General features: G+C 35.8%; 1 protein-coding gene across 2 annotated transcripts in view; it reads right to left on the reverse strand.

Moving 5' to 3' along the window:
• NCKAP1 (NCK associated protein 1) overlaps positions 1-24,192 on the reverse strand; it is a 58,715-nt gene continuing 34,523 nt past the window's right edge. For both annotated transcript variants that reach the window (XM_041411684.1, XM_041411683.1), the window contains exons 18-31: positions 24,040-24,159; positions 23,654-23,793; positions 22,821-22,952; positions 20,239-20,457; positions 19,766-19,896; positions 19,271-19,368; positions 14,945-15,038; positions 14,224-14,306; positions 13,688-13,768; positions 10,001-10,094; positions 8,299-8,415; positions 4,479-4,588; positions 1,587-1,676; positions 1-957 (exon numbers count right to left, since the gene is read on the reverse strand). In XM_041411684.1, coding sequence (XP_041267618.1) covers positions 841-957; positions 1,587-1,676; positions 4,479-4,588; positions 8,299-8,415; positions 10,001-10,094; positions 13,688-13,768; positions 14,224-14,306; positions 14,945-15,038; positions 19,271-19,368; positions 19,766-19,896; positions 20,239-20,457; positions 22,821-22,952; positions 23,654-23,793; positions 24,040-24,159 — 1,626 coding nt within the window. In that variant the 3' untranslated portion in view covers positions 1-840. The remainder of the gene's footprint in view (positions 958-1,586; positions 1,677-4,478; positions 4,589-8,298; positions 8,416-10,000; positions 10,095-13,687; positions 13,769-14,223; positions 14,307-14,944; positions 15,039-19,270; positions 19,369-19,765; positions 19,897-20,238; positions 20,458-22,820; positions 22,953-23,653; positions 23,794-24,039; positions 24,160-24,192) is intronic.

Raw genomic sequence — 24,192 nt, forward strand, 5'->3', positions numbered from 1 at the left:
TACAGTCTAGTGTTTATTGTATGTTATGGAAGGTACACTTGAATTTCAAAAATTTAAAACATATAAAAAGTGGTTAAGGGCTAACATTTTATCAATATATGATAAATGTGTAAGAATGTTTATTATACAGCAGGGTACAATGGTAGTGTTAATGCCAACAGGGCACCACAGAAGTTAGTTTAAAAAAAATTTCCACTATGCTTTATACAAACACCACCACTTGCAGTTGTTTAAGAGTATTGGGAGAGGATCACTGTCTGTAGGATAAGCAGTCCTATAACATTTTTAATGTTAGATAGTGTCATAGTACGTAGATTGGTGAAGGTTTCAAAATAAAACTAGAAATGCTGTAATTACTTCACAGAAATGCACATCCAATATTTGTTTTCCATAAGAACAATAGGTACAAGTTTATAACTCTCCCTATTTGAAATAATTTACACACAGATGAAAGCTACTCTATGTAAAATAATCACTACATACATTTTTCTTCTGGGAAATAAACAAGCAATTTTTGTTTTGCATGATCAATATCAAAAAACATATAGCAGAAGTAGTATTTTTAAAACATAACTGGTGCTCTAAAGTTAAAATAAAAAAAAAAAAAAAGAAAGGAATGAGAAAAGAAATTTTCCGTAAGTGTGCAACCTAAAATCAACCAAGCTTATATTGTAGTACAACCATATTAAGAAACCACTGTTTAGGAATACAACTTTATGGAAAAAGTTTATAATTCACAAAACTGTTCATCAGGCCATAGAGTAAAATAGCTCCACAGTTTACAGATAAAACTGAGGCCACACAGATGCGTGCTATGTCTTATCTCCAGTAAGTAGATACTTAGGCAGAGGATGTAACACTTTGTTTGTAGACAGCATGGTATGCATTTCTCAGCAAGACATAAGGGAAACAAGACTCCAAGAGATCCATTGTCAGGAATGGAGACTCCTGCACAATCTGAAAAATACCAGAAACACAAAGTTTTGCAGAGCACCTTCTGCTGCCTGCTACTGATAAATCTGTTTCATGTAGATCCTTCCAGCCTGCATCACATTACCACTCATGTATTTCACAGTGAAAATAAATGGTACCAAGTTTATAGCAGTGCTCCTCCCTAGTATATGTATACATTTTTGGAGACAGTATTTCTCCAAATATTATCTACTTACAATAAACTAAACACATCTTTACATATAACTACAGTACAAACTAGCATACAAAAAACAAACAACTTACAAAACCCCTTACATTTAAACTCACTGCTTCTCGAAGCAAGTATTTTGCTTTCCTAGATAAACAATTATCTTCCAAAAGATACTCAATACTGAGAGGAAATCCTCCGAGCAGAGAGGATTCTCTCCTACACACTCTGAACACTGCTTCTTAAACGTATTGTATGTACCAAGTGAACACTGAAAATTATCTGAACAAGGTGATACAACATTCTAAGCAATAGAGGATGATGGCAACACTATGTGCATGTTGGGGGAATGAAAAAAAAATACTGATATTAGAATGCCAAGAAGAAGAACACAAAATGATTTCCACTGGTTTGTGAGCTACTAATAAAACATACAAATGCTCACCATGTCTAGTAGTAGGTAAACGGATTCTCGGTTTCTTGTAGTAGTTTTGTCTGTCTCCTGGCCAATCTTCAGTAGACTGGATGATGCAAGCTATATAAAATGAGTATTTCAAAGCAATAAATAAAAAAAAGCATTGATGAGCTTCTGCTATTTTATTACACAAAGCCAATGGGCTCTGCATTGTACTCATAGTGACAAAGGAAAGCAAGCAATCCTGAGCACATGAACCATCACTGGGCTTTAGTCTCAATGTGCCATATTGGCTTATTCCTAGTAGTGTTTAATAAATGACATGTGCTATTTTAATGTAAAAAGTGAATTAATTTACTGCAGAGAACTTTTTGTTGTAATTATTGGTTGACAACTATGATGGCTCCTGAAATCAATTACGGAACTCCCAGGGGATCAAGATCTCACTTCTGTCCTTCTCAATATACATTTCAACTTACTGCAATTTGTAAGGTTTAAAGTGATTAAAATTTTTATTGTTTGAAATTTTACTCATTTTGCAACAGAGGAAGTTTTGAAGAAATGTCATCTTAACTGTCATCAATAATACTTTATCTATATACCTTCAGTATACACTCACTTCATGGTTACCAAACTGGGCCTGGATAAAAAAAAAAATATTCATAGTAGCTGTAGTTATAGTTAGCATCTGTATCTTAGCCAGTTGTGTAAACTGGTGGTATGATTAAATATGGAGTAGAGACTAGAAAAGGTAGAGTCTTGACAGTCTCTAAAAAGAGAGGAAATGATGCCTATTGATTTTTGTCTTTTTTCCTTTTATGTATTCTCTGTATTCTTTACACATATATTTGGAACTCTGCAGCCTATCATTGTATTCTAGCTTGTTTTCCCAGTTCTCTTCCATGCCCTTTCCCTACACAGAAAACTTATTCCAGAGCTCCAAGCCCTGGGGGGCACAAGGCCCCTCTGCTGTCATGGTTCTTCCTGGCTACCAGGGTTGAGAAGAACTCTTTGAGACACCTTTCCATAAACAAAGCACAGGTAGTACCAAGGGGAGGGGCTCGACCTTGGGGGGAGATTGCATCACCACTTGTCCTCCTAATTGATGCTTTTTGTCAATTTTGCTAATTTGCTACAGTTATAAAAACTGTATTCATCCTGTGTGGGTGGGCTTTTGGGAACATTCTTCCATAACTACACCTGGAGCTCCAACAAAGATCCACTTTTATATTTTCTCCCATGCCAATATTATCTCTAGGCTGAAAAAGGCATTGCCATAAGCAACCATGTTATCCCAGTTTTAGAATATATCCTAGAAACTTCTAACATGTACTTAGGTATTTATAAGTTCAGGATCACAGAATATAATAAAATACTTAATTTGTAGATGCCTTGGGCCACCATGTTTTCATGCCTTACAGAAATTTGAAAAAAAAAAACCCTTCCAACTTTCAGATGCACAATCATAATTTTGGCCTTCACACCAAGCAATGGCAACATGCCTAAACCACATGTTTACCAAAAAAGGATTTTAAATTAAAATACTAACTTTAAAAATAGATTTTTTTCAACATTCTTCTTGAAAAAGCTGTCATGAATCAATTTTTAATATGAGTCAACATGTATACTTCAAAAGATACATGGTACATACTCATCAGCATTAAAGAACCTCCCAAGTGTTTTTTTCATATTTAAGTAACTTGGACAGAAAGCAGATCATCTTCAGCAGTAATTTTCTTCTCAAGAGAATGTTTTTCTTTCAGACTAACAGTAAGTGTTAAAAAAGAAAGATTAACAAAATATCTGAACCATCAAGTCATAGTCTGTGCAGTAAAAGCAGTGGTCTGAAAGCAGTCCATAAACACTGAAAGAATGCAAACCTCATACCAAAAGTGTTTTTATCACATGAAACTATACTGGTTTCCTTCACTTGTCAAATGTATGCAACTTGATACAACCATTTCTCTTTCATGTTTTACATCCAGCAGTTGCATTAGACAAGGTCAATGGCCATAGGGGCTTTTTCTGTTTTACAAAATGCAATGAATTTCCACAAGTGAAAGATTCTCTTAAGGGGGAAAAAAAAAATTATTGCTGTGAACTTCTAGTTACAGAAAGTTACCTAAAATAAAGAGGGAGGGGCTTTTTCTCCACACATTTTAATGCCAAACAGAAAAATCAAAACCCACTCAAAATCAATAGTAATTTTTTTTTTTCATTAAAGTGATGCTGCTGTTTTAGCCTTTCATTTCCTTTAAGTACTGGCTAATCAAGAGCCATTTAAAAAAATTTATTTCTACTCAAGCAGCACACCAAAATGTATTTAAAACATGTCACCATGACCTAAAAGCTTTTGATTTTTTTTCCTAAGCATCACTAAAGATTTCAGTAGCTTTCAGTAGCTTCATCTTCAATCTACTCTGAGGCATAAAAAAATTCCTCTTCCTCTACCCCTGCTGCTACCTAGCTGTTCATGTTTAAGAAGGGCAGGCATGTCAAAAGGAAAAACCCAAAAGCCACTCTGAAGTTTATCTTCATTTTTCAAAGAATGTAACTAACTAAGGTATCCACCACATCATGGGAAAAAGTCAGCTAGACAGAATTTTGATTTTATATGCATTGAACATTTTTTTTCCCCACTCATGGGCCACAAAATGTGAGAAATGGTAGGTGCTAAAATACTAAAGATTGTACTGAAAAAAATTATGCCACTTGCACTGATTTGCTCCTCTAATTTTCCAACATCACACACAAGTGTTTATAAAGAACTATTGCAAAATTTAATCTATGTATAGACCTGTATATAGAAACATATAGAAAATATTCTACTGCTGTGCACCAAAAGCAGATTTCTGTGAAATCAATTGCATTGCATCCCAAATCAACAGTACATTTTAACAAATGGAATGAAGTTATACATACAGCCAAAAATTCTTTGAGACGGTCTTCAATGCTTCCCTTGTGGATGGTGAACAGAGCTGCAGCAATCTGATTGATAGCTTTTGCCAAGCAGTGAATGTTGTTGCAATGCCCTAAATGAAAACATACTCAAATCACCTCAGCACCATGTTGGAAAAGACAGTATTCTTTGGAAAATGTCAACAAATACTAAAGAGACTTGTGGCAATGAAAGAAGGAATTTAGCATCTTACACAATGGGAGCAAGAAGCTCTTCCACACTGAGCTTGCTATCAGGAAAGTCACCAGAAGTACAGCTCTGCTTTCCAATTCCTAATGGTCACAGCAACCTGAGAAACAACCTGGGGCTTTTAGAAATAAGGGATATATTGGAAGATTTTTTGGTTTCTATAAAACTTTAAAGTGTTAACACCTGACTAGGCTAAAAAGACAGGATTTTCACAAGCTGACTATTTCTTTCCCCCTCTGTGCAAATGAACATCTCATACCCAGGCAGTATCACTCAAAGAGATCTGCAGGTACTCAAGAACAAAGGTGTTCCATCGCTGACTTTCATATGTAACACCTTGCCTAAAATTCACCCAGGCTTCAGAGCCCTGGAAGGTGGTTAAATGACACCAGTTTTCACAGAGAGCAGCCAGGCAAATTAAGTCAAATATACCACTTTAATACAAAATTAATATACACTTGGGCAAGCACCTTAGGCAAGTGTGAGCATATGAAAAGGGGGTGGTCTTTGAAGGAGTTAACAAGTACTCAAGCACCCTGATTCTTAACTTATTTTTTGACCATTGTTGAGTTTAGAGCTCATCTTTTCATTTAGTCATTTACTATAACTCCAAGTTCATGCTTGAATAGTGAGGTCAGCTGGACCCCATCACTCCACATGAGAAAAATCCATTTTTTCTCCATGCACATCACTATTGTTACCTAAAATTACTTTTAGCTGTCATTTTATTGCCCAGTTTACTCAGTATCATTCCTCTCTGCAGCTCTTCACTCCTCTAACACCCTCAACAGCTTCACATGACATATAGATTTTCTCACCACACTCTTCAGCCCCACCATCCAGGTGGTCTGTGAATGTGCTGACCAGTAGGTCCCAGAGAAGATCCCTGTGGATCTCCTTCAGCAGGGCCCCCAGATTTGATACTCCAGCTTTGCCTCCTATTTTTACATGAGCATCAGTCACAAAAATCTGTTCTGCTTAATTCTGATTCAAATATGTATTTGTCTTTGAAGAGGCTAATTTTATTCAAGAGACTTAATTTTTAATGTCTCAAGCTGTAAAAAAAGCATCAACAAAGGAATTCAACAAAAGAACTGTTGTGTTCCAACTCACAACAGGTTTCAAGTATTTAGAAAAGAATCAGGGCTCTTGCGGACTAGTATTCTATCCTACCCTCTAGTTGAGAAATTAGACCTCTAGCCTGGTATTTGGCTAGCAGTTTTCAGATTCCGTACTGGAAACACAAGTAAAGGTCTGTTAGACTTTGAGCCTTTATCTGGAACTAGTGGAAGAAACAGACTTGATTTTGAAGCAGACAGAGGGAATACAGACATTGCTACAGCTGTCCAAGCACTGCCTGTATTTGGGAGATATGTCTTGCCAGATTAGAAAGCTGAAACTCCTTCAAATCTGTGACTCGTTGATGGATTAATTCAGGATTTGTCCAGGGAATTTACTTCATAAAGCAGAATTTATTAAGTTCACATTCTGGAAATACCATTTATATTAAGTGTTTCAAGCCAGATGTTCCACAATAAGAGCAGAACACAAGAAAAACAGTATTATGCAGGGAAAGCAGGAATCACAAAGTCTATTCTGTTTGTTCAGTTATTTTGTAAAGTGAACTTTTTTTATGTATACCTTTTGCTACATTTTCCTCTCAATAAAAGAGCCCACTCAGTAAAAAATTACATAATATACAGGCCACATCTCACAAAAGCAGTAGCAACTTCTAATATGGGCTTATTTGAGTGCAAGATGTAACTTCTCTCCAGTCACAGCTTCATGTCATTTATTAACTGTACTCATTTTGAAACAAGGCTTTGCCTGACTTCACCTTAAGAATTATTTAATGCAAATGAAACCACATAAACTGGGATATTTAAGCTACATGATATAAAACAGGCAGAAGATTATCTGCTTATCTTCAACAGAAGAATTATCTGTTGTTTCAGCCTGCTAAAAACATGATGACTAACAGGGCCTCAGGAAGAGAGGAAGTTTAAGGAGGGCAAACCCACCTGAGATTTAAACTGCTGGAGAACCTCCAGCTAGCCTGACATATTCTTAGCAATCAATTTGCAGAGGGGTAAATGTGAAACTATAAACACCAGTAAAACTTTTAGTTCTGCCCCCCTGGCAAGCCATACAAGTTTTGAGACTCTAGAGTTGGTAAGATCCTTTGAAGGAGAAACTGGTAGAAGGAAGTGCTTCCAGAGGATTTCTTTTACAAAACTATAGGTAATTTTAAAGAAATGTGATCTTCCATACACATAAACAAGTTCATTTGGACTGAGTGTAGACAGTCAACCTGACAGTCTTCAAACAAAGAAGTTTCTACCCATGCAGCTCACCAATCACATTAGATATTCCCTGCTCTCACCTATATCCAAGATTTTTATTCAAGTGCCATGACTTAGAAAACGTTTGCAAAGAGCAACAGAAATACTAGGAGAGCACAAATAACAGGAAACAACTCTGCAGGTTACAGATTCTTCTCCCCATTAATCAGAAAAACCTTTTAACTTGAAAATTCTTTGATTTTCAAAGCAATATTGAAGTTCTACTCATACATCAGATTTATCTAACACTTTCCACAACTGGAGAAGTCTATGCTAGCTGTTTTAAAATGAAACTAGAGTCAACAGATCCCTAATAATTCAAAACTGAAGAAAAAGGTGATTAATTCCATGTAAAACAATCCTGTCTCTAAAAAACATGATTTGCATGCTACATTCAGTGATACAGAAAGCTTTCAAAATTTTGGTATCTTCCTGGTACTTTAAATATTCAGAAGCCAGTTCACACTCACTTTGTGAGTTACAATTTTGAGCAAATTAAAAATAATGCAAGTTTCAAAACTAATTAGAGAAAACATGCACCCCAGTGAATGGAAGCAGTGTTAACATGGTCTTTTATGTGAGTCATGTTACACATTACAGAGGAAAGAGCTTGAACAGCCAAAAGGTGACTTTTGTATGTGTTTGAACAGTACTGTCTGTCTTTCTTCAACTTAAAAAGAGAAAGAAGACTGTGGATTACATGCAAAGAATTTTGTTGGGGTAAAGATTTTTTTTTTTTATAAGAAAGTTGAACTAATGTGTAGGAAATAATTCTGTTCACAACTTACACCTTCCAGATTCTGTTTCCAAAACTTTATGCTTGGCAATTTGAACACAGCACATAAAATACAGAAAGGACACCTTGTATGATTGGCCCAAGGCCAATGCGAAGATTACTAAAACATTAATACTTACTAGAATATATTATATTAAATAGCGTCACACTCATTAATGCAGAATGTGTGCTCGAATTTTTCCACATTAGGTCAAGATTGCCCCCTGCAGTGTCTGAACTGTTCTGAAAATTTCAAGTACCAAACTAATTTTTCATAGAAAGTCATCTCAGACAAGAGTTAAGTAAATGCTTTTTAAAGTACTTTCAGAAGAACTTGCCTGAATTAAGGCTAACTGCTTTTTAAATCTGTTCACTATAAAATAGCATTAAATATTAAAGGTGAATGTATTCAAGACACTGCCAGAACTACTGTGAAGAGAGCATTCCCAGCAAATAATTGAGCTGACTCTACATTACCTTCAATGGCAGGGCTATACTGAGACATCACATTGCTGGCCAAAGTGGGCAAGGAGACAGCCACAAAGACCATTAGGAGGCAAGCAATTTTATATTCTTCTTCTGGACTAATGTTTTCTGAAAACAAAAATAATAAAGTTCTTTAATTAAAGACGTAATCTTGAAATATTTCCTTTCAGCTGCAGGTAGATTAGAAAGTAAAATGTTTGGACCAAATTGAAATTTAAAGCAAAATCCAACAAAATCAATGTTTATATTGTCAAAAGAGCAATATTAATGTCAGTCTTGCCAAAAGAAACAGAGTAGAGCTGCAAAATGTCCAGTCTGTTATGTAGGAGAACAAAAAGAAGCCACTGCTATGCTATAACTTCTCATTATTTAGTTACTAAGCCTTTAATATGATGAGCAGAATAGTAATCTTTTCATGCTGGTATAAATCCAGTTATTGCTCTAAGGTGAGAAGAGCTTCTCTTGCATCTCCCTCTGGCAAAAGAGCAGAAGGTGATGGTGCACTCATGTCAATTCACACTAAAACTTGTGCTTACAAAAGTAGCAGCATCATCACACATCAGCCTAAGATTAGTTTAAGAAAAGTCAACAATTAGTGACATACAGAATTTATCCCTATGAAAACTGAATAAAAGCAAAATATTTTAAACTCCAAAGGTAACAATCAAAATACAAGATCATAAACCATTAATGAGAATATACAGAAATATATATAGATATAGAATATATAATACAGAAATTATCTTTGTTGACCTAGCTTAAACATTTCATAGCTGTACCACAATGAAAATAATCTATTTAAAATGGCATTTTAGATACCAGATACCTAACAATAATATACTTCTGTATATTATACATATAATGTAGATAGAACAACTTTGGGTTGCATTTTTTCTAAGTGCACGAAAAATTGTGCTTGGTACTTAAATTCAAATATTGAATTTAAATAAATATAACTTAACTCAAAATAACTACAATTGAAGTAAGAAGAAACAACTTAGGTGGCATTTAAAATATTCATGGTCTCATTCTAACATCAATATCCAGAACATACAGGGAGAAAAAAATGTAATGAAATGCTCAGTAAGGAAGATAGGAAAAAAAGCTAAAGACCATCAAAAACACTTAGGAGTCTTAATTCATGGCTTTGAAAATGCCACAGTAAATAAATCTGAAAAGCTTAGACAGCAGTGCCTTAAAGCAACAAAGAGGAAGCATGATACATGTTAATTCTCTAACATGTTTATTTTATTTTACTGTTTAACATGTTTATTTTACTGTTTTCCCTTGTAAACTTCATGTTAACATTTGTAGGACACACTGGCAACAAAATACTGTGAAATTCACAAGCTGCATTCAGTTCCTGATGCTTACTTAGCTGACAGATTTGTCCCACATCTGTGCAACAGAACTGATGGAGTTGTTCACGAGACACTCTTATGGTCATTGTTGTTAAATTACAGCAGTGCTCACCATTAAATTCCTTCTACATCTACCTGTTATCCTCTTCTAGGTCAGCACATCCATTCATGCATATTTGAAAAGATTCTCAAGCTAACACCCATAAACAGCAGGCACAAGTAAGGCCATTTTATGAAATTTATTGAAGGAATACAAAGGAGGTTCCTCCCAGCACGTTAAACACTTCTTTTCTCTTTTTAACATTTATATTTTTGAAGTTGTAACTTCTCACCTGATTTTTGGGAAGACAGTGCTACTACCAAGGCAGGATCAATCTCACAAGGCAATCCAGCAGCTGATGACAGTTCATATACATTCATTGCCACCTGAGGACCAGAAGAAAGACAACACTGAATGCTTTCATGTCAAGATGATGAAGCAGGTTTTGCTGTCATGCTTAAAACAAGTTTGAGGCACTAAAGAATTTCAGAGATTTGGCAAATGTTAGACAGAGACTGTAGATTTTGTTTGTTTCTAACCTCCACAGAGCAGCTCTGTCTGTACTTCATGCACCAGATGGTAATTTTGTTGTGTCAAGCCAAACAAAACTCATATACTTTCCCACATTATCTCCAAAGCAACATCCTGACTTGCAATTAGCTATTTCTACATCTTTCTTTAATGTTCAAAAGAAACTGACATATTTTCTCTACCAATCTAAAGTATCAGCTAACATCTACAAAAACAGCATTAAAAAAAAAAAAAAAAAAAAAAAAAAAAAAAAAAAAAAGAGCCAAAAGTCACAATCTGGTGAAATAGAGTAATGGAGAAATCTTACAAGACGCAAATGTAACACAGATTGAGTGTTCATTGACTCCAGGCACCAAAAATTAGAGTTTAAGTGGCCACAGCACCTGGAGGAACTAAGAACATTTTGAAATGTATTCCATTTCCCAGTCCATCCCAGGATGTCTCTTTTGTTACCATTAACAAGCACTCAACACTGTTGTTTTCTCTTTCCATGTATTATTTCAATTAAGTTTCTGAAACCATAGTTCAGACGTCTGCAAAAGCAGGTCTACACCAAATACAAATGAATGCAGGGAATATTAGCAATGTCTTACTGCCATTAGTATTTGGGAAGTTTTACACTTTCCCCATAAATTCTCCTGTACAGCTGGGCAGCTCCATGCAGTGAATATTGTGCAGACTGTCCTTATTGCTCCAGCCTGCTCCCTGAGGGAAAGCTTTGGTATGAAAAGCAAACAGTGCTGTTTGCACAGTCCAGGCTCAAAAGAATCATAGAATCCCAGAATGGTTACCATTAGAAGGGGCCTTAAAGCCCATACCTGCTCCTTTAGCCCAGGTTGCTCCAAGCCCTGTTTATCCTTGCCTTGAACACTTCAGGCATGGGGCAGGCACAGCTTCTCTGGGCAACCTGTGCCAGGGCCTCCCCACACTAACAGTCAAGAATTTTTTCCTAATATCTAATCTTAACCCACTCTCTGTTATCTTAAAGCCATTCCCCCATGTCCTGTCACTACATGCACAGTGGAACAAATGTAAGCCTGTTTCTAAAGGCCTGTATAAACAGCTCAAGAATCTAATATTAAAAATATCCAAATCAAAGGAGAAGAGATCCCCATTTTGACAGTCACACCAAATCATATGTTTTGGGAATAGTAAAATAAAATAACATTTCATAACAAGTATTAATTTCATCAACAGCTTTAAAGCTATTTATACTTTGGTTGGTAAATTCAGTACACAGGAAATTATTATGTTATTATGTCCTAAAATATGCCCAATAGTGTAACTGTTCCAATCCACTGTACAAAACATTGTAAAGATCTGTCTCTTGATATGCCTTTCAGAAAAAAAAAAGTTTGCCTTATTGTCCCAAAAGAAGACTTTGTTACCTACAGTTGCTCAGTTGTGTGTGACAGGGCAAGGAAAAAGCTCAGACAGTGAGCTGCTAATTGTCCCCTGGGTTTAATTATTAGCAGGTTCACAGAACATTCCTGGCTCCTCCAATAAGATGTTTCCAAGACCAAGCTCTGGCAGAGTTGTTGGGGAGTGCTTCTCCATGCACAGTCCTCCAACATTATCCAGACAAGCCATGAACTCTCCAACAAGTCTACATGGCATCTATGACTGGTATCATGTGAACACCAGCACATCCACAGTGGTTAGAATTTATTTCAGACATTTACAACTAAAAAAGTCACCAACACACAAAATAGGTATATTTAAGAATTCCAGGAGAACTACAGCAGAGACCAAGAAGGCCAACAGCCAAATACTATGTGAAGCAGAAGGCAACTAGGTAGTGCTATGTGGCAAGAGCCAGACAGCAGCCCTCAGCAGGGATTTTTTTTTGCAGTAGATAGCTTTTTTTTTTTTTTTTTTCCATTAAATGATTCCAGTGACTGTATATATATATATATATATAATTTCCAGAAAAGAAGCAGCAATCACTACACTCTCTTGTATCTGCTGGTACTAAGGAATTCAGTGATGTCTTTGGAGATCCACTAAACTGTTTCAAATGATCACCTCAAAAACATTAATGGTAAAATACTGTCTTGAATGATTACTGTTGTAAGCTTTGTCCCACCTTACTTTTCAGCACTTCTTTGATACTAGAGAGCGTAAGATACTTTCTGAAAAAAATCAAGCAAAGTAAGCAGTGAACTTCCCATCTCATCTCTTCTGGATGCAGATTCCTCAAGATCAATCACGTATTGAACATGATGCTCTGATGATCAACAATTTTCTCCACAACTACATTTTAGTGGGAATTTTAGAAGGGCTTTTCTTGAGAAGTACAAAGGCAACTTGCATCATTTTGACACAGTTTTTTATCATGAGCATGTACATGTGAAGTTAGCATTTCCACAGAATTCCTCTGTTGATGTATGAATTTCAGTGTTTTCTGGGACATCAGACATTCATGGCTGGTTTATCAGCATTGCAAGTTTCAAACAGCATGTGATTATATTGTGGAAAGAACTAGCATACATGTAAAATGTCAGTGATTTTAACTGAAAATTAGCCAGAATATAACTACTCAACTGTGTCTTCTGAAATCATGAAGCTCACAATGATGGACTCTGAACTTAATGAATTTTCATACACAGAGAACTTAGTTACTTTCCTCAAGAATTAACAGCAAAATGTGAATTTCAAGTTCAGGGATAACAACATATTCTGGCCCTTAAAAACCATACTTTGCTCGAGAGCAGATTTCTAAAAGTTGTTTCTGGAAAAGTAAAAGAGATGTACATTGTATATCCCAGTGCACATTCTCTGCAAATCAAACTGCTGCAATACCATTAAGCAGCTGAAATCCTTCACAGACTCCAAGCTGCAATAAGAAATTAAAAATCTAGACTTCAGCTACTGTGCATACATGTCCAGAAGCCATGTGATGTGCCAACAAGGGTTTTTGGATGGAAACATACTCTCATTTAGGAGAAAGGTATCTTATCTAAGCTGCTAACTTTTTTTTCTGAAGCATTTCCTACAGTCAGTTCACAAAAAATTTCAATTTAAGGTAAAAATCAGACTTGTCACTACTACATGCACAGAGCTCCACATATGCAGAGTTCTTGAAATATTTTGTTTTACCAGTTGTACTGCTCACAGTGTGAAGCAGCTCAGCATTCTTCCCCTTGTCATGTTTTAACACTTGATAAATTTTGTTCTTAAGTCTATCAAAGTTCTCAAATGTGATCACAGGCAGATGGAGGTTTGTGCTTATTCTATCAATTAGTTGTGATTTTCTTCCCCAAAACATTAAGAGGCTGCAGATCCTCATTTACTAAATTCTTACCAAAAAAAAAATAGAAAAAGGGTGTTCTTTGTGGTTTTTTTTTTTTTGTGTCTTGATGTTCAACACTAAACATGAAAGTCTTGTCATTTACATATTTTCAGTAAATTCCAAAACTACTCTACCACCCTTTCAGCCAAACATTACCTTCATGTCAGTCTCTCTTGGAATGTGGTCTTTGAAGTCCTCAATGGAACTTACAAGGAAAGGAATGTGGTAGGATAAGACCTAAGAGACACAAATATGTACAAAATGAGAAAAATTGCTTCCCATGTTAATTATCTGTTAGACAGTACCATTATTTTACTTGGCTTACTTTCTTTTTTAATGGGTTTTTATTTTACACATTTGTATTTGTTTATAGATTTAACACATTAAAGCCTAATAAATGTTTGCAATAAAGAAGAGAAATAAAAGCCTTTAAAATAAGTAAACACAGAAAACATGATCTAAACTAAATCTGATGCTTTAATATAACAGTTCTCTAAACAGTACTCAAAGAAGAGATTGCCTCACCCCAAGCTGCAATTTGAAGTTCAGTTACAACTGAGTATTGCTATTTTACCCACGTCATCAATCTTTTGAGAGGTGGCATTCCTGAACAGTTAAGCTTCAAATATCCTAACATTCCATTAAGTAAAATACAAAGAAAATTATTCAGAAAATATTCAGTTGTTTCTTACATCTCTAAGTGCTTCCTGTGCCAATGACCGAAAAGACAAGATAACACCAATAATTGTCATTCTCTTCAAAACACTGTCAACAGCTGAAAAGAGAACAATGGACAAAGTGATGAAGTTTACAAGCTCAATTCTTCAATAGGAGAAACAAAATATTTAACAAAATATTGAAAACAACAAGGTATTGAGAAAAAGCCATTCCTTAAAAGAGCCAAAATAACCAGTGCTAAAGTAGGTTTTTATAGCTGAATCCACAATGGGATTTTCAGTAGAAGACTATCACATTTCCCACTTCCTGGAATGAAACCTAGTATACACAGCTGGCAGTCTTGGATGCTAGCACTGATTCTGTGCTTGCTTTCTTTTTCTTTTCTTTCTTTTTTCCTTTTGAGAACAAAAATGTCTCTTTATTGTAATTATTTTTTGTTTCACATTCTAAAGCTATGTACCAGGCTTCCACATTACTGCTGCTAGGTATTATCATCCCTGAAATGATGCTCAAAACTCATCACTAATATAGTGCCTGTGCATTAAATAACACTGAAATCTCACTTTGTACATGAGAAGACTGGAAATGTTTGAAATGATCCATCAGTTTATATGAGCTCACGTACATTTTGCTGCTTATGGATATTCAATTCAGAGAAATTAATTTTCCCATTTTCTTTACAAAGATAAATATAGAAAATAACCGTATCTTATTAGGATCTTGTTAGATACTCACATGATAATCTTTTAAAGAGTGCTGCCATCTGGTCTGGCTTGTCAAAGCTGGTCCTCATTTGTGTTAGAACTTCAACATTCTCCACCACAAGTTTCTATAAAGAAGCAAGGATTCATTTCAGCTATAGATTTCAGCATGTTAACTGGAAAAATGCCTGATTTGGGACATTTTAACTTGGCAGAAAAGCAACCCCAGGGAATACAGATATATCCACTGTGTTCTTAATGGGACTCCAGTATCAATATTATCATTAGTCATTACTATACACAAAAGCAAGCCCTGAATCAAAAAGCAGAGTATTAGACAGCCCTTAGAACACGATTTTTGCATTAGAGCAAATGTATACCACATCTTACAAGAATTTAACTCTGTAAAAATCAGACAATAGGACCATATGCCACTCAGCTTTTTAGAAGAAAAGTATATATATTAGAATAAAAAAATAAATTCACAAAGTAATCAATTCTTTGGGATTGCTTTCACTAATTATGCTGAAATTTAATGCTGGTAAAACTAAAAAATGTAATCAAGAGTAGAAGTGAGATTGTGAAACTTTGGTGCAGTTTACTTGACATTTTCTTCCACTACAATATGAAAAAGCAAAGACATATCTCCAAGTCCCAACACCTTAGCCTGAAACAAGTGCAGTAGTTTTCATTTCAGTTTGGCCAAAAGAAAAGGTGTCTGTTTCTAATTTTTAACAGCTCTCATATATGCAACTTGTAAGATTAGAGTACATGTAATAACTTTCCTGAAATCATTCTCCAAATATTTATCAGATTAAAATTTAACTTAGATTGCATAATCACATCTCTAAAATATCAGATCCAAACTTCCTGCTAGCTGAGGAACTTAGGCTGTGCCAAGCTACATTTTTAAACTCTCTTCAGGCAAAAAATAGATAGTTTATTCTTAAAAAAAATATTTCTGCAGTCTCAATGCTAAGTACCCTACTTCAGAAAGGGAAAAGTGATTCTGTCTACTTATATAGAGGACAATGAACAGCTAAGAAAATGCAGATCTCTTGTGTTCTGCTAAACATTGAAATGGTTTTCCTTCTGTTTAAAGAACACTTCAATTAATGTTTTGTATATTAAATGAAGACAACGTAAAAAAAAACCCTGAAGGAAAAAGGAAGACTCAAAGATATTCTGAATTGGGGGTGGTCTTCCAAAGTGATTATTAATAGTTTTATTTTTCAAGTAGGCGCATTCCAATCCATCTTAATTTCCAGAGGAGGCAGCAGGAAAAATTAATATTCATCAAACATGTAGGCCACTGAGTTTGGAACACAATTAAATATTTAATAAAATCTAAGAGGTATACCTGCAGGAACCTACTACTAAGGATTCACAAAGATCTAACCTTTGATAGTTTTGCTAGCTGCTTTAATAGTTTTATTTTACTTCATTTCAATCCACATTGAGAACAGGGAAAAAAAACACAGCACCTGGCAAGCAGGCAGATGAAATTTTAGAGTAAATATTCCTGTGACCACAGGAGGAGAATAAAAACAACACAATCTATAATGCTGCTATGAAATAAATGGTGGTCTGTGTTTACTCCCACTTGGTAGTAAGCAGCCTGTGCAAAGCAGATCTGTCCAACAACTGCACTGTATCATGATCATGCTGTTCCCACGAGCTCGAGTCTATCCATAATCCACCCACTCTACCTACTTTCTTATTTTCAATGAAAAGCAAGGAAAGAAATAAGCTGTAAGATTCTCGGTTAGTTTGCTGCATTTCGTAGAGGTCCCTTCCCTTCTGATGCCTAAGCTTTTTACACATTTTTCATACATTTGTAGCTTTGTAGATTGCTAATGCATGGTTGTATATCCAGTACTTTCCCTACCCTTTTCCCCAAGATTTTAGGACAAAAAGCTAACATGTAATACATTCCTGAAAATACTGTTTAGTCTTATTGTCAGGAAGAGGGCCTACAAGATGAAGATTTTTGTTTTTCCAACCAGAATCTGAGAAGTCATAACAAGAAGTAGGGCAAAGAAGCCCTTGGACCAACTCCAAGGGGCTGACCCAGAGGTGGGTTACTGGGACAACCCAAGCTCCTACTGGATTTACCTGTTAGATATCCTCATTAATTAACCTTATCAAACTGTAGAAATCCAGTGGTGATCCCATCACCACTGGGACACCAGGAGGCTTCCAATAAAGGTCTGCTTGTTACTTTACTATTTTAACATTTTTGCAAGGGTTTTTTTCTCTTTTGATTGTAGGTAACACTTCCAACCCAAACTGTGCAATTACTATGAGTAGAGTGCACATGTGCATGGACATGACATACTTTTATGCTGAAAGCCAAAGCAAGAGTGCTTTGTGCTGAAATCAAGATGGGCAATTTTAAACCATCCAATGTGTCAAAACTTGGCATTTTACTTTCAATCCCTCAAAGCTCTCCAGAACGCAAGACTGAAGGCAATAGCACATTGTTACTCAGTCAAGTTTTCAGCTTCACAAAGAATAATCAGCATATTAATTTAAGATTTAAAAGGAGGAGGGTGGAATGTAGTTCAAATAGTGGCTTAAATGAGGCAATCTTTCCCTTCTTGTCCCAGTCTTAAACTTCAGATATAAAACTGACACCTGGTCCCACTTTGCAGGAAGCAAAGCAAGCATGTTGAACTCTACTTCTAATAAATTCCCATTTTCTCCTCTTGTTTCTTTCTTCCCCCAAACACAGATGCTTCTCAGGGCTCTCTTGCTAAGCCAACTATCTCAGCCAAAGAGATGAACATTTTATTACTTTGTTTTTTCCTCCAAAAATGTGGTCATGCACACATGGATCTACATCATGCTCTGCTTACCCTCACCAGTATCAGAAAACAACAGATTTCAGACACAATTCAAAGATGCTTTTTAAAAAATACACACACCTACAACACAAATTGTGCTGATTTTGAGGAAATATGATGACTCCTCAGTAAGTGAACAAATAGTACAGCAACAAACACTTGCTAAAGCCTTTGTGCTTCACTTGAACGTGACAGATGTCACTTTGTGCATAGTGAGGAGTTAAACCCCACCATTCTCACCTGGAAAGCCTCATGCTCTAACTCAAAAATTGGAATAAGGGATGTGCAGAAGGAATGAATTACCCCAGCAGGCCGGCTACTCAGGTCAGGGGTGCTGCATGCTCTTAGGCCTACTTGGAAAGCATAAGCAGCCCCTCTTCCTTAACTGTGACAGTGAATAAAAGGCTTCACACCTTTTCATCATACATCTCAGCCTTTCAGCAGCACTCCAACTAGGGTGTTTACAAAAAAACCAAGATCCTTGAAAGTGCAACACAGGATATATTAAAACCACACACGTCTGAAGGTCTGGTATGCTAATAATAAATTGTTACTGAAGAAAGAAAGGATGTTCCTTACATCTCTTAGGTATTCATATACGTTTTCAGAAATACAGCATGCATGAATAGTTACAAAAATTCCTTAGTTTAATCAGTAATTAAATAAACTGAAAATTATGAGATGTAATAACATCTTGGAATTAAATCTGGAAATTACAGTGAAAAAACAAGTCACAACAAAGAATATGTAGGACAATTAGTGACATTTTAATAGTATGACTATCCAGAGAAAGTAGTATTTATTAAAACTTCTTTCCAGAAGGAGTTACACAGGTACCAAGTGGTCCCCCTCTCACTGTTTGCTGTTTTGAATATACATAAAACGAACTTCATTGACATGCCCCCATTTTCAATTTTTTTCACTGCATCAACTTCATTATTTGTAGTGCAGTGGATGTGAGGTTTACTTATCAGAACACAGATATTTATAATAAATGGTTACTGTTGAGGCAGAGGGAAAGACATATGCAAAAATGAGGAAAACTAACAAATAAAAAAGGACCTAAAATCTTTCATCCATGTAAACTAAATAATAGATGCATACAGACATCATTGAGAAATAAGCCCTTGTAGATTACTAAGGCAGATTTGACATTTTCCTGCAATGTTTGGAGAGTCAACAGTCTTGGGTAAGGGCTCCACAAACACCTGGAGATCTTCAAAAACATTTCTCTTCCCACTGATGGCAAAAGAGAGCTGACTTCTAACTTAGAGTATCTAACACAGAAATGAACAGTCTGCATAAAGTCCTGCACATTCAACTGTTGAAGAGTGTAGGATACACATATATTGCCTATGCAAACTTACTACAAAAGAGTAAAACTCACAGCTTTATTGGTTTGTTTGATGCAGTCATTTAAAAAAGATGGCATGCAGAAACAGAGGTATTAAATATCCTAAAGGAAGCTTAACCAGAAAACTACTGCCTTCCCACCCACCAGTTTCCAAAGTTACCTTAAGCTCAGCAACCTGTGAAGAGATGTGCCACATCAGACTTTCACTCAAGAACTTCATGCCATATGGTCCCAGAAGTTCAGAAAGGGCTCTCATTTCTGAGAAATAAAAGAAATTCTTATACTTTCAATATTCCATCTTCATTTATTTGCAGCATATCATGTATCTACCATGGTGCTTTAAGTGCAAAAATATTTTACCCCAGAGTATAATTTTAAAGACAAGAATTTGTATGGTAGTAAACTGAAGCAGTAGTCACCAACAAATAATATACCCATCTCTTTAGCTTAAATGCAATGCTACTTTGACCAAAAATAGGAAAAGTGATACAAGAATAAAAAGTCCTTAAAACACTACTGAAGGCTAACAACTGTTAACTGTAAGAGTTAGCTGTTATTTCAGTAACAGCTGCTCTGAGAGTTGCTGTTATTCCAATTACTCAAGCAATACAATTACTGTCCTTCACAAATATTGAGTAGAAGCACCGAAGTTTACCTGATATATCAGAGTACTCCTCAGCATTAAACGTCAATTCATTTTCTGTAGGCAGATTCACAAATGCCTTCATAGCTGGGAAATAGGCTATGTGACCATTGCTGACTTGCCGTAGCAAAGTCTCCAAATACCTTATCAGAAAGGGGAAATGTTTTAGTGAAAAGGCACATCCTCATGGACACTCTATGCAGGTGAAGTACAGCTGTGTGACAGGGGACAGCAAAGCCCATACACCGAAGCTTTGTTTTCATAGTTCAACTAATGCCTGCATTTTACTCTATGTCTCATCCCTATAAAAAGTATAAGTTTGCCAAGAGGCAAATTTCAAGCTGCTTTTAACAGGTACAGAGAGAAGTAAACATACGATGTTAGAAATATCTAAAATAACTCCACTTCTCCAATTCTAGGTTTTTCATTAAACAACAGCAACAATAAAAATCTCTAAAAAACTTGTAACAACATAAAATACTTACCAATTTGTGTACAGACTGGTGATGGTTGGCTCACCATGACTGTCTAAATGCTGGGTTTGCTGAAGCAGAACATTGTTAAACACTCGTGTGATGTCAATCTGTACATAATTCTCTATTGACTGCAGGACTGTCATATAGGCTCTTACACTGGTCAACAGCTCTGAAGGCTTTGCAATCTCTTGTGTTGCTTGATTATACATAGTCATTCCAACAATTGACCTTTTGGAAACAAAAGGGTAGGAAACAAACTCATTTCTTAATAAAATTCAACAAAGATGCAGTTATAAAGATGATTTTATAGCCACAGATTTTCACAGAATCACAGAATGGCCTGGGTTGGAAGGGACCCTAAAGACCAGCTAGTTTGACCTCTGCTGCCATGGACAGGGACACCTTCAACAGACCAGACTGCCCAAGAGCTCCATCCAACCTGGTCTGAAACATTTCAAGCATGGAAAATATTCACTTTACTTGAATACTTCTCAAATCCACAAGTATAAACCTCTGACCAATGCACATGCTACACCAGCACTTTTAAAAACCATTTTGGATTCCAAATTTTGGATTCCAAAGACAACCGTATCTGTGGTTCCAGTAAAAATTTCATGAGACTAAGAATACTCACCAAGCACTTTTTAAATAAAGTTTTTTCTCCCCCACAGATATATGAGCAACCCACACTGTGCAAGGCTTATGTAACAACTACTTCAGCAAATAAATTAATTTTGTTGAAGTCTTTCAAAATGCAGAACTTCTGGGAAATGCAAGAGCAATCATGAAGTGTTCAAAGCACATTAACACAAAAATTATTTGACCAAAGCTGCTGTTATAGTTTGAAATATCTTTTTAAAAAAACACATAGGTATAGTATAGTGTGAATTGAAAAATACATCAAATACACATGTGAAGCAAATAAACAGAAATCCTATTATGAAAAATACATCTCCCTTCAGCTAACACAGTGATTTCTATCTTTAATCAAGGAACCAAGAAATGGCAGGAGATACTTGAATTTGCTCAAATTCTCACTATAAACAAAACCAGGCTTCTAATAACAGATGGTCATAGACTAGCTGAACTGAACAAAGGACTGTATATTGCATTTTAACATACATGCACATGGACCATACCCAGTATGTCGCTGGAATCAGGTCCTCAAAGAAACTGTGTCAGGGGATCCTTAAATGCAGTCTTAGTAAACAAATACTTGTTGCAGTGTTTATTTTAAGTTTATAATGGTCTCAGACTTTTAAGAGCTAAGCTTTTAAGTAATATGTAGTTTTCAAAGACAGAATAGCAATTAAAAAAAGAAATTGGAAGATCACGACCTTCACCACAGGTAAACAGGATGAGTTACTCTGGAGGAGAACATCACATTATTTAGAGTAACGTTTTTGTTGTTGCTCGGACATACGTAAATAAGTATTTTCAACAGTTAGTTTCTGAGGCAGTCTCTTATTTTAAAATAAATTCAAAATTGATACAATAACAAGATAAAGTGGCATAATAAGCTCCAGTCCAATTACACACAACACAGAGGAGCTTAGAACAGCAAACAAACCCTAACAGTGAGACAATAACACTGTCTTTTAAGGAACACTGAAAGCCTCTGAAAGAAATGCCACTTGAAGGTCTGAAAAATAATTATAAATTGCATATCTGTTCTGCTCTGCTAACAAGTTTCATTTCTTTCAGGAAGCAAAAAAAAGGAAAGTAGTTTCTGAAAGTAATGTTCCTGTTGCTTCAGCCCCAGCCACAAGCTGACCTCTCCCAGATCAAAAGAATAAGCACAAGTGACCAACACTGGTTTAAGTTCATAAACTTGGAGAGCTGACTTCTTAAAACATTATGTAGCTATCTCCATTTTTATGCCACCTTATTTGACTGATAGAATGCTCCAGTGACCTAATATTATGTCTTAATGATTAAACTGATTAAGCCTTATATTCTGCTTGAAATATATAACCAGTAATCTTTGGTATAAAAAGGAGGATAGCTGGCTGGTTTAACATGAAGTCCTCTCCAGAACTTGCCATTTGCCTATTTCTGTAAAAAATTATGGGAAGATCAAGGTAAGGACAGACAGGAATATCAAACATTAACACTTATATAAAAAAGTAATATACTACTTTCTGCATATTAATCATAATAAAGTAATATATTACTTTACTGCACATATTCTCAGCTGGCTTTGTTAGATCTTGACTTCTGATTTTTAAACTTCCTTTCAGCAAGTGAACTCAAATACTCAAAAACACTCCGGCACTGTGCAAAAAAAATGGTGGGAATACGTCTTCATACATGCCTAAAAACATCCATCACCAGCTCCTACAAAATACACAGGACTGGGAACACAGGATCTGACTGTTACATACATTATATGGATTTCAACATATTTTATTTTAAAACAGGAAGTATTGTGTATCTCTGCACATGAAACTTAATAACCATTCAGCTGGGACTCTATTCACAGTTTCACCTTTAAAACCTAGTTTAACGTAGTAAGTACACAGTATTTCCAACATAAACTAGCAAAGGCTTATCTTGTGTATCAATGCCTCTAACTCTATAATATTTCTTACTTGGTAAAGCGGATTTCCAGGTGAGATGTCAAATATTCTCTTGGGGTAAACGTGTGTTCCCAAACGACCATGTTTGGTACGTAATTGATTGAGAAGCAGAGCTCAGAAAGTGCAGTATGCAGTTTGTCCAGGCTTTGAAACAGACAGAAATTAGAAAAATATTTAATGTAACAGAAGTGTATATTATCATGGAAGGCACTTACAGAATGGATAATGCTTGAAAAGCAAGTACAGGTCTAACTCTTCATTATCACGTTCTGCTTTGAGACACTTTCCTAGCATATTTAAAAACCAATATTTTGGCCAAGAACACATCCTACAACTGCATACTGACCTGCATTGCATACAGTGATGTGAGATATTTTTTAATCTATATATAGATTTTTTTTTATCCTCCCCCCCCCCCCTCCCCCCGCCAAAAATAGATGTTTAAGTGATCTAGAAGACAACAAGAACTTCCTGTCAAGCCTGTAGTGAAGAGTGCTAAAGCAAGGTAGAATCAAAGATGCCACCCACTCCTTGGACTCACATGCCCACAGTTAATATGACTATTCAGTAAGCCTAGCTACAGCACAGGGATTCTTTCTGCTCAGGAAAGGAAACAGCCAAGAGATAAATTCAAGTGATAAACATTCCTATTACTTATGTAACAAAATTCAGTCGCTATACAAGCCACAGAAGCATCACAAACTGCAAAGCTGTCAAACTTACAGCCAATTAAATTTATTCAAACAAATTAAGCAAGAAGCATTCAATATGTAAAACATATTGAAATGTGCGAAACATATTTTGACTTTGGATTCAAGGTGAAAAGAACAGAAGAAGCAGCTTACTTTGTCACAACCAATCTGTTTTTCCTCATGCTTTCTACTCCTGGTTTCTCCCTTTCAGGTTCTCCTTTCTTTCCAGTCTGTTTTTTTGACTTCTTGTTCACTGCTTGACTGATGGTTTTGGCACAATGTTTTGGCAACAACTAGTAAACAAAAAGAAACAGCCCCTCCAAATTAAAATCCGGGGTTTTTTTTAGCACATTTCATCACACAAGTAACACATTCCATTGACACAAATCTAGTATTAAAAATTCTTGCTCAAATCACCTTCAATGTTTTAAACAGAAAGTTTACCCAAAAACACAGAGAAAAAAGTGAACAGAAAATATCCAGACAATTGAATGGAGAAAATCTCAAAGGAGAATTAAAACAGACACAACCATACTCACCTGATCACTCAGTGTACATTGTTCTGTGCAAATGTCTGTGATAAGGTTTCGAGCCTGCTTGGCCATTTCATCCAAGAACATGTTACACAAGGAAAGACTACGATCCCCAATATGATGTCGCTGTTAAAGAGGGAGAAAAGGAAGCAGGATTGT

Source organism: Onychostruthus taczanowskii, unplaced genomic scaffold (assembly GCF_017590055.1).
Source record: "Onychostruthus taczanowskii isolate IOZ18803 unplaced genomic scaffold, ASM1759005v1 scaffold37, whole genome shotgun sequence".
NCBI lineage: Eukaryota > Metazoa > Chordata > Aves > Passeriformes > Passeridae > Onychostruthus > Onychostruthus taczanowskii.